Raw genomic sequence first — 11,551 nt, 5'->3', positions numbered from 1 at the left:
ACAGCGTTTTTTTAACAGCATTTGGCTGTTCCAGCTATGTACATCTCTCTAACTGCTTCTGTAGATTTAATTATATGTAGTAGAGGCAAATAAGTCAGCTCGGGTGACTTGTCCTTCTCCTCCCTCTGCCCCTCATTACATCTTTGTATAGTTCTGGTTTCTGCTATGTCATTAAACAGAAATCACTTAGGAAAACACAGGTCCTTTACCTGAGAGCTGACTCCCTGCCTGAATCACATCCTGGAATAACAGAGATGCATCGGACTCCCTTGGAGGAGTGTGTCTTCTGCAGCAACCCTCTAGCAGAAACTCCTACTTGAAATCAAGTTCTGCTCCTGAAAGGGACTCCCCAGATCTCTCTAGAGTTAGAGGAAAGAAGCATACAAAGTAATTTTCTCTTACAACAGTTTATTCAGCATGTGCTCTGAGAACCTAAATGATCTGTTCTTGAAAGAATAAGGTTGCTGTGAAGAAGTTTGGAACATATACTAACCCTCAGAAGTTGGACAAGATCTGGAACCCAGGAGTTAGGCAGACAGGGTAAGTAAGAGGTGCTGTTGCAACAACTTTACAGTCTGAAAGATAAGGAGGAACAGGTAAGTGAGGTAAACTGTTGGGATAGAGGAAACTGCACCAAAAATAAACAACAGCCTGGATCCTGAATTCTAATGAATAAAGATTGCAGTAATTTCCTTAGACTTGAATTTTTCCAGACCCCTCTCAGTGAATTCTTATTTACATATACTTTTAAGACAGTAATATGGGCTTCAGCTTCTATCTGTAGTTTAGTATCAGTTTCAATGTATTTAAGAAAATAAATGCTATCGGGGAAAAAAAACACAGAAAAAGAAAATTGCCTAAATTCGTTTTATCTGCTTTGTTTACATTATCCAAAAAAACAGTTCAAAAGAAAAAATATATTAAGCTAGCTTAATTATGCTCTAGGCCTTGCCAGAAATCACAACATAAAAATAATAGGTTTGCACTCACCCTGAGGGAATAGTAACAGTCATGTGTTCAGTCTAATGGCAGAACTTGGTCATGCCCCTCAAGAAGCAGATTTAGTTTCTTTAAAGAGGAAGTGCTGAATTGCTATAGCATGCATCATACACCTCTAGGCCACACTTACTTACACTAAAAGAATTGGCTTTCCCATTGTGAAAGCTGTGAATTAAGAAGTGATGTGCACAGGTAATTATTTCTGGATAGACCAGGTGCAAGCAGGGTGCACATGCTCATCTTGGTATCAGTCAGATGCTCTGCACCTTTAATGCTGCCCAGAACTTTGGAAGAATCGAGATTGGGCCTGTTTTCAGACAAGAATGTTTAGGGAAGCTAGACACTGGCAAGGTACAGCCTGACAACAGAGTGCTCTCTAACATTCATGTAATTCAAAACATACCACTTTTTCTATTAAGCCCAGTATAGTGTAGTAACAAATTCATGCCACGAGATGGAGCTTTAAACCAGTTGTAATGGTGTCTCCACAAAAGCAAGTCTCTCTCTTGTAAAATAGGAGCAGCAATTTTGTAGCATATTTAAAATTTATTCCAAAAAAATACATAGTATCCAATTAATCAGTGTCATTATGATGAAGGATTATGGAATGAAGTTATAAGAATGTATTTTCTTGAATACATTCACAGTAATACACTAAAGAGACACATAAAGCAATTTAAAAGCATTTGCGATGAACAATGGATGGGCCTGCTTCATCATATTCCTGTTTGCTGATCCACATCTGCTGGAAAGTAGACAGAGAGGCAAGGATAGAACCTCCAATCCAGACGGAGTATTTACGTTCAGGAGGCGCAATAATCTGTTTAAGAAACAAAGAAATCAAATATAACCTTCAACTGTGAAAAAAATATATTTGTTGAAAAAAATTACTAAAATAGTTACATTTGATGCTAATGAGAACACTATATGTATATGTACTTGTATTGCAGTAAGCAATAAAGTTAGAAAGGTTATATTTAAATCTGAGACTTAAATTCTCAATTTCTCTGACTGACTCAGCCTACCCAGCTAGAGTAGTGTATTTGCATATTCATGACCAGAAATTAGAAAAAGGGAGATTATTAGTCTGAAAACATGTAACGATAGCCATTAGATCTTGGAAAAATAATCGGTCTATGGAATACTTGTTAGTATAGCCAGTAAAATGTTTGCAAAGCAAAGAAGGAGAATTTGGGGCAGCAGAAGGAAGACTGGCTTGTCAGAGGCTCTCTCTTTTCTGATGCTGTAGGCCAAGGACAAAAACAGCATTTCCTCTCTCATCTTCATCCTTCAGCCGAAAAGGGCTGATGCAGCTTACTGAAGCCCCAGAGGAAAATTTATGCTTCTGATTCCACACTGTCCTTAGTCCTTGTTAGGGCAGTTTTGCAGAATTCAACATGAATAAGGAAATGTGAAGAGAGAAGCCTGTCTTTTACTAGCAACAAGCTCAGGGTGATTATTTGCCAGAACATACACTGACAATTTAAAATATCAACAAAGCAATTTGGTAAGCAATTAGGTTTTTTTGACAAGTTTGTACATGCCAACTCAAATAGTCTACAAATAATTGCACTGTACCTTGATCTTCATAGTGCTGGGAGCAAGAGCAGTTATTTCCTTCTGCATCCGGTCAGCAATGCCTGGGTACATTGTTGTGCCTCCAGACAGCACATTGTTGGCATAAAGATCCTTTCTGATATCTATGTCGCACTTCATGATGCTGTTGTAAGTAGTTTCATGAATGCCAGCAGACTCCATGCCTGGGGAAGTTAGAGCAGAAGCAACTCCATACAGAGACTTAAAATTGTTAACACAGAATCACCAACATGAAATGTCCCTCTGAAAGATGCCTGTCTTCAGTTGCTGTGGAAATCTGGAAAGTCATTCTGCAACTGCCTAAGTTATTTGCTGTCCCTGGGGTACAGTCTACCTCCCCCTCCTTACACACACATAACTCCTCCATAAAAAGAAAGCTGGGGTAGTGGAATAGCAGAGTTTCCAGTAGGCTCTTGCAGACAACCTCAAATGGCCTAAGAATTCCTTATATGGTTCTGGAATCATTTGTTTTCTTTATTATTTTTTTTTTTTAATTGAGCCAGCTCAGAGACGGAACGGCCAAAATACGTCCTAATACCTCTAAGTATGCAACTACTTTATCTATTTCTGAGCTGAAATTCCGCCCATTGGCAGAACCTACACTGGATTCCTGTGTGACCTCATTGCAAGCCTGCCTTCAACAGTCGATTAGCGTAGCATTAAGTTGGCTTTGCTCTGCAAACATAAAGCACCACAGCTTCAGGATTCTGAGCAGTCTTTTGGAACAATAAAAGTAGTGCTCCCCAACCCCCACAAGCACATTCAAACTACAATCCTCACACTGTTTAGGAAAGTGGCTCTGCAGCCACTCTCAGGGAAGCTGACTACATAATGTACAAATGGCTTGGGCCCAAAGCCAGAAGTGAGGAATAAACATTCAGGGTTTGTTTTGGGAAAGCATTTTGTCTAACCGTTTGACATGAAGTTCCTCCCACCATATTAATAGTGCTGTTCTAAAATATTTTGTAATGGGCCCTAGGACATACTTAGGTATGGAAGGAAGCAAAAGAAATGAGGAATTTGATATTTATGGGCAGTTTACCAATACTGAATAATCATTCAACCTACCAATGAAAGATGGCTGGAAGAGGGTCTCTGGGCAGCGAAAGCGTTCATTTCCAATAGTGATCACCTGACCATCAGGAAGCTCATAGCTTTTTTCCAGAGAGGAAGATGAGGCAGCAGTAGCCATCTCATTTTCAAAGTCCAGAGCCACGTAACACAGCTTCTCCTTGATGTCACGGACAATTTCACGCTCCGCTGTTGAGAGGATTCAGTCTTTAGAATGGCAGTCAGGGAGGACCAGACATTTTGATACAGACTGTTCCCCTTCATTCCCTAGCACCCTCCCCATTTTTTAACGAAATTCTCCTGCAGACTTGCAGGGCAAGTACAACTTTCCTGTTGGATTCCTTTGTGTTTCTAAGCAGCTGTAGAACCACTGCTATTCCTTCTAAGGCCATTTGAAACATTACACATTAAAATCACTCTCCTCCTCCGTTTGCACTATGTCCTTACCAGTGGTCACAAAGGAATAGCCACGTTCTGTCAGGATTTTCATGAGGTAGTCTGTCAGATCACGGCCAGCCAGATCCAGACGCATGATGGCGTGCGGCAAGGCATAGCCTTCATAAATTGGCACATTGTGGGTGACACCATCCCCAGAGTCAAGCACGATCCCTTTGAGAAGATAACACAAATTGTTCATTCTCAGAGGCACAGAAACATGCTTATCTGTTTAGAATGCCCGTGGCACCTTCCCCAGAAGCTTACCTGTGGTACGTCCAGAAGCATAGAGGGACAGAACAGCTTGAATAGCTACATACATGGCTGGTACATTGAAAGTCTCAAACATGATCTGAAATGCAGTTAAAATAGTTACTTTAACTTAAATTAGTTACTATTGTGTTTGTAGTTTAGTTGAAGCAATACACTGAAAGACAGGGAAGAGACAAGCTTTTCATATTTCTTAAAGACTAATAATGGCAAGGAAGGAAAAACACATCTAAATCTAAAAATATTTATTCCTTAAGATATCTCTCTGCATCTGGCCTGGAAATATGACTTATGAATACAGATGTATGCACACATTAAAGATAATTTTGTAATAGGCCTGGGCCTTAAAAAGGATCAAGATAACAGCTTGGACAGACCAAGTTCTCACATTCAAAACTGATTCAAAAAGAGTGTGCAGATTTGACAGATGGTCACTATGCAGTATCCCAACTCAGTGATGCAGACAACTGCACCGTCAAGTTGGCATGACTAACTGTAAACAAGTTCACATCCTGGTGAATTCACAAAATTGGAACTATTCTGTAGTATGAACTTACCTGGGTCATTTTCTCTCGATTGGCTTTGGGATTCAATGGTGCTTCCGTCAGCAGAGTTGGATGTTCTTCAGGTGCAACACGGAGCTCATTATAGAAAGAATGATGCCAAATCTGAGGACAACAGGAGAAGCCAAAGGAAAGAAACACCATCACCAACAGCTCAAAATCACTTCCAGTCAGCAACTGTGCTCCAGCACTCTGACTGTCTACTAGAGAGATGTTACTGGCGTTTCTCATGAAGCTGGTCTTACTGCCTTCATAGAGATTACCAAAGTGACTGGAAAAAAGAAAATCACTGTCCTCCAGTTTTACTGCTAGCAACAGATTACTTTTTAAAAGACCCACAAGTTAATGAAAATAAATATGCTATTCCTACAGTAGAAGAAACAGAGGAGGACTGATCTGATTGCAGCAAGGCTATTTCACTCTACATTGCTCTTCAAATACAATACAAAAATGTGGATCCTGGTTCTGTCTGGATTCTTTTGCTCCATCCTGGTCTTCTGCTGATTTACATAAATCAAGGGAACTGTCTCATTTCAAGTCAAAAAAGGAACTCCATGAGCCAATATCATTAGGACCCAACTGTACAAACACATTTTTCTTTCCATCTTTTAAACAAACTCTCAAGAAACAATATCAATACTGACTGGAAGTGAAATAGTTTCCTAGCATCCCTTTAAAGATGTGTATTCTAGAACATACAGAGACTCTTGCAGTAGATAGTCAATAGGTAATAGGTCTCTTGAAGACAGTTTCTTCTTTTGGTTTGTTGAGGTCAGCCCAAGAAGTCATTAAAAAAAAAAGTGCAAGTGTTTTGTGGAGCTAAAAGTCAACATATGTTCATCACCTCCTCATAGCTAACTCATATTCTTATCAGCCATAAATTCTGAGGCCAAGTGGGCTGCAATGAGGAAGTTAACACATCAGTAAGAAGTAAACCATAAGAAAGTTTCTAAATACCAAAACAGGTTTATTAAGCTTGTTTTCAAGCTGGTGGTGATTACAGAGTAGTTTGCTGATTATGTCTCCAAGATTCTGCTATCCTCCCCAATAAAACCTATGATGCTATGAAAATCAGTAAGTCCTATGTGGCTTCATACTCTTCAGCAGTGCATTGTGCTGTCCTGACCACTCTGAATAGCTCTGGCTCCACAGCACAGCATTAAATAGAGATACCATCTTATTTATTTCAACAGTACAGCCTATCATAAGACACAAAGCTCTGGATGCCTTTCATCCAAATACTGTTTCTGAAATGGATTCATTTCCTCTTAGTATTGCTAATCTTTCAAACATGAAAACACACATCTGCAAGGAGTGCCTTTCATATCAAAATTACATTTGAATCTTCAATTCTATTTCCTCACTAGTAAATTGAGGATATTGTTATTTTTTGCTTTACAATAGTAAGCACAGATGTGTAGCTCAGACTGGAGGAAGAAAACTCCTAACTATTTTGATGTACACCCAGTGATACTTGAGTTTGAGATGCAGATTAACCTTTGCTAATCTGGCTTCAGTTGCTAACAAGCTTCTGACTAGATTATACTTGACAGCATGGCACTTTGATCTCCAGTTTACTGAGTAATCTGTCAACATTAGGTTCAAGCAGGCCTACCAGTGATACATATCATTTTTCCAATGCTGAAATACCTTCTCCATGTCATCCCAGTTTGTAATGATGCCATGTTCTATGGGGTATTTCAAGGTCAGGATTCCTCTCTTGCTTTGAGCCTCATCGCCAACGTAGCTGTCTTTCTGACCCATGCCAACCATCACACCCTATCAAATGACACAACAGGAGTTAGTCTCTCAAGGAGAGGTGTAACAAAGTAGTTAGAACAAAGTATTTATAACATTAACTGTCAGATAACCCCAGCTGCCAACGACAGCTACAAAATACTTTCTGAAAGCTAATGACTGCAGAATTACTCATTGTTCTTCAATTTCCAAAATTAAATTTTTAGTTAACTTAAACCTCTGGAGTTCATGTTACTACCGTTTAAGCAAGCAGCACAAATACAATGTTGAATTCATCGAGATAATGTAGAACAATAGGGTTGTCTTAATGATCGTAATTATTTAGGGATGAACTGTCTGCTGAAGTATCACAGAGTTAAAGTGGAGAGCAAAATTGTGCCATCTAACGGTCAAGAGTGAGCAATACACTTTACATTTCCCAAAGCTTGAATTTCAGTATTTTTTAAGTCTTGTTTTATTTTTAACACTAAAATATTGCCTTTGGAGATACAAGGAATTTAAATCTACTGGTATAGGCTTCATTTTAGGTATTTTCATGGATCTCATAGTGGTCCATGGACCAAAAGTCAAAAACTGGTTTGAATATGCTGTAGTCTCTTACAACACTGAGGCTAGAAATACTGGAAAAAATAAATGTACATTAGGATGCTTTGATTGCATTATGCTCTTATCAAAATTTAGTCATTACATTCTCCAAACTTTGCCTTCTCTAAAATGTCCTGTCTTGAAAACAGGCAACCAGGATTTGCAATTTATGATGAGACGATGTTTTCGTCAGGGGACTAATGCCATCTGTGATTTGTTGTCAGGAAAGAGATGTTCTAGAAATCTTCAGTATTTTTTCCCCCATCATGACTGTGTGGCTTATTTTTAAACAATTAATACCATTCACACTGTCTACAGAAAAGGGTATTTGAATACTTTTTTAATTACGGTAATGCCCCAAGGCCTCAGTTAGACCTCCAGCCTTAGGTCCTATACTGAAAGGCATATGTTTCTCCTGTCCTGAAGAGCTTAAAATGTACTTCCTATGTATATAAGTGCCACCCATATTAAAACCAGTTTTCATTTCACCAGGTCCTTGCACAGCACTGAGGCAATTAGTGGATCTTAAAACTCAGCAGCCAATTTCAATTTTTGTGGCCTATCCAACTGCTCTTGTTCGTGCTAATGATGATCTGGCTCAAAAATCTCTATATTTAATGCATCAGTATTTTGCAAACTGATGAAACAGATTGGAATACATCACAGGCTCAAGTGCAAACTCTGAAACGATAGAATTTCAACCCTAGACAGGTGCTCATTTACGATTCCTTAACAGGAAGCTGACTGAAAAAAGTCTCCTTCCTTTCTTATTCTCTCCACATCATTTATCACCAACTTTTTCAGCAGTCAGAATTTCCAGATACTTCTCTGTAGGTTTTTTTTCTTTTTCTTTTTTCTTTTTTTTTTTTTTTTAAACTTGCTTTACTCAACAAATTATCCAGGTGACCTAAAATTAAGGGCAGGGAGAAGACAATGTAGAAGGGAATGAAAAAATTTAGGATTCTGCTGTCAAGAAGAGACATGGTTGGATTCAGGTGGGTGCACTGCTAGGCTCCTTTTGCCTGAAGATGCTGCGTTACACAGGCTGCTCAGGCTGGGCTAGCCCCAGACACAGGAGAGGATGGATCTGGGATGGAGATCAGGGCACAGGGCAGCAAGGCCTTCTAGAAACCCGATACAGAATAACCAAACCAGTTCATTACCTGATGCCTGGGTCGACCCACAATGGAAGGGAAAACTGCTCTTGGAGCATCATCCCCAGCAAAGCCGGCTTTACAGAGCCCTGACCCATTGTCACAAACAAGAGCAGTGCTGTCCTCTTCCTCGCACATCTTCTATGTCAATGTCCTTGGGTCCTCTTGAGAGGAAACAGCCCTATGAAAACAGCAGGAAAGCGGGGGTGGGGGGGAGAAAAAAAAAGAACAAAACACACTCAGGTACCAAAACCACTCCTGTTCCCGAAGACGGAGACTGCTGTATGAAAGGGACCAGCACTACCAAGTAGAGGTATGACCATGGTTTGTAAGAACAAGGCTGGAAGGACACAGGAGGGAAGAAACGTCCTTTGGAAAGTGTGAGAGTTTTTGATCATGTTGGCAGGAGAGCTGTATGCACAAGAGCTTATCCAAGGGGACTCCAAAGGAGACTTCCAGTCTTGCTGCATGGACAGACAGACCATTAGCAAAATGTTACCTAAATAGCAAATGTCTATCTAAATTTGGTCAAAAAATCCACTGCTGGGGCAGGGGAAATAGATAAAAGAATGCTGGACTGACAGCTGCAAAAACAAAGATTTCTTTATATCAGATTTAGCACAACACTCCCCACTTCTCTATCATCCGGACGGAATTCTGGCCCCTGTGGAAAGCCTTTAAAGGTATGAGCACTTTACCTTCACCATTCAGTCTTCAGCTTCCACAAGACAAACCACTTAAATACTAGTCAGATACCAGTGGTATTTTAATGATACAGATATTAACCCACTGTGTCAAGCTGGCCAATTACATTTACATTTCCCTTTTTAGAAGAGGAGAAATGTTCCTATTGAAAAAAAAGGGGGGGGGAGGTCCAACCTTCCTCTAAGCCATTCAGAAAAAAGATCCTGTCTTTATAATCAAGTCAGGGAAGTATGTGTTTTAAAAATAGGCCTTAGCATATGCTCCATCACCATTTCAAAACAGCTAAACTGCACTTGTAAAATAACAAAGCAATTTATGTTGGCTCCCTGACTCAGTAAAACAGAAACTGTTTTCCCCCTCAAGCAACAAAAGATAGCATGGGTAATAAAAATGTTTCGATAGGTTTGTATTAAAGTCAGTTATAGAAGCAATCATTGAATAGCAAGACTTCAGAACTAGCTGCCCAGAGTTTACAGTGTGGTAGGGGAATCCCTTGACTAGTTCTGAGCCTTGGCTTGCATGCACAGTTCAGCAACTGCAATGTGTTAACAGCTAAAGGAGGCAGCTGTGATCCACAGATCCAGCTGATTCCACACACAGTCACTAAAATCGTCTGCCACAGGAATGCTGGAAGTGCAGCATGAAGAGGGGGACAGGGTCAGTGAGAGCTTTGGCTGATGAGAAAGGGAACGGGAGAACGCTGTTTAGCCTCTACAACAGATGGAAGAAACATGGACAGTTTTCTCAAATCCTCCTTTTGAGATACTCTGTCGCTCCACAGCCAGACAACCTAGGGACACGGCTGCAGCACAGCCTCTGCAGGCTGCCTGAGCACAGCTTACAGGAGACATGGATAGGGAAATCCTGACCTGACCTGCTCCAGATATTTTATTGCTTTTAATAGAAATGGAGAACAGGCTTGCAGTTTTTCCATTTTTAAAGCTCTTGAGAAAACATGTTCTTTCTGTTTAAACAAATGTTTTTGTACTCAATGGAGTACAATTGTTATCTAACATGAATGAACAGACTGGTTTAGACAAACCATTTCCTAATTAGGAAATAGGCTTTTCAACCATCTGTTTTTGGAACAGGGTTTGAGGTCAGGGGGTTTGCTCAAACCAATGCAGCTAATGCAATGCCAAAAAATCACTTGAGGGAGGGAAGAAGAGGGGGTAGGAAAGGCTACATTTCTGAGCTTAGTGAACTCTAAATGAAAACCATATTTAGTAATAAAACACAAAAAGTTGAAGAAATCAAAGCTGAATGATTGCAGACAGACTCTCCTGCCAACCAGTGAGTTACAGTTCAGGATTGCTGCAGCATGCAACAGTAACATCCTACAGCAGCAAGTATCACTCAGCACTGTGCAATAAAGGTAATTTTCTCTCCCAAATAATTAATATAGCATTTAGCTTCTTACTTCTGTTTTCCATCGAAAGATAGCCAGTCACCTCACCAAACTCCACAGCAACCTGTTGAAAGAACTCTAGCCTCACAAGAAATACTGTGTGCAACCTGTCCCTTAAAGAAGTATTTGGCATTTTGCAGGACAGTGGTTTCATACACACAGAGACAAGGAGAAATACACAGGCATCCTCATTATATCATATTAGATACTGCTATTTTGCATGCTTTTCAGCTCTTTTACAATCACATTCTCCAAACACTTTCTTAAAACACATCACCTTACACTGAGTTAATAGCATTGAAGCAAACCTGCTAAAAAACCCTACTAGACAGCAGGCAAATCCACTCCATGCAGAATCTCATTCTGTCCAAAACTAATACCCCAGGGTCACTCGGGTTAATTTGAACACAAACACAACTGTAATTCCAGCGGTGGCATTACACAGTCTTTATACTATTGCTTGAGTGTCAGTGGAATCAGCAAAATCGTAAGGTAGAACTTTATTTCCCTTTCAAAAGGGCTATGAAAATAAAGTCAATAAAGTATAGATATTGCAAGCAATTCAATTCAAAATCAATTCATCTCTAGTAAGAAATGCATAAGCAAAGTACAGCACATCCTCCTGAATAGCTTCCACTTGACCTCATTTAATAGAAGTCCTCCAAAAATCTGTCAGTTGCTGTTGGTTCAGTCCCACTTACCCTGACAGCGCTGGGCTGGGGACAGCTGCTCTGGGATGGTGCACTGTGTATCCGAAAGCTTGGAGGTTATATAGCCCCTTCAGCTCTTCTCCTCCCACGAGCCTCCCAAACAAGGAACAGAGACAGACAGAGACAGAGCTGAAGTTTCTAACAAAACCATATAGGGACCTTATTACAAAAACCTCTAATCTGGGTGGCCACAGGCCCTGGGTCTCTTCCACCGCATTCCAGTGCAGAGCTCATGAAACAGGAGGAGACTTTCAGCTGTGTAAGATAAACACTTTAAAACTTATGGAGAACTGCTAA

At 40.1% G+C, this 11,551-nt stretch overlaps 1 protein-coding gene across 1 annotated transcript; it reads right to left on the bottom strand.

The window, feature by feature from the left end:
• Positions 1-391: 391 nt before the first annotated feature.
• On the bottom strand, positions 392-11,337 carry ACTA2 (actin alpha 2, smooth muscle). The gene is made up of 9 exons (XM_062580542.1): positions 11,246-11,337; positions 8,441-8,612; positions 6,585-6,713; positions 4,929-5,039; positions 4,369-4,453; positions 4,114-4,275; positions 3,664-3,855; positions 2,578-2,759; positions 392-1,819 (listed from the first exon to the last, which is right to left on the bottom strand). The coding sequence occupies exons 2-9, from the start codon at positions 8,567-8,569 to the stop codon at positions 1,676-1,678; spliced, it is 1,134 nt and encodes a 377-aa protein (XP_062436526.1). The 5' UTR covers positions 8,570-8,612; positions 11,246-11,337; the 3' UTR covers positions 392-1,675.
• Between the last annotated feature and the right edge of the window lie 214 nt (positions 11,338-11,551).

This window comes from Rhea pennata, chromosome 7 (assembly GCF_028389875.1).
Source record: "Rhea pennata isolate bPtePen1 chromosome 7, bPtePen1.pri, whole genome shotgun sequence".
Classification (NCBI taxonomy): domain Eukaryota; kingdom Metazoa; phylum Chordata; class Aves; order Rheiformes; family Rheidae; genus Rhea; species Rhea pennata.
Note: the sequence above shows the minus strand (reverse complement) of the source record. Positions and strands in the feature narration are given on the sequence as shown.

Excerpts from the sequence above, each read along its gene's own strand:
- ACTA2 (XM_062580542.1), bottom strand. The coding sequence starts at position 8,569 with ATGTGCGAGGAAGAGGACAGCACTGCTCTTGTTTGTGACAATGGGTCA. Across the intron at positions 5,040-6,584 it reads ACTGGGATGACATGGAGAAG|ATTTGGCATCATTCTTTCTA; the intron begins GTATTTCAGCAT and ends TGTTGTCCTCAG. Across the intron at positions 2,760-3,663 it reads CTTCCAGCCATCTTTCATTG|GCATGGAGTCTGCTGGCATT; the intron begins GTAGGTTGAATG and ends TAACTTCCCCAG.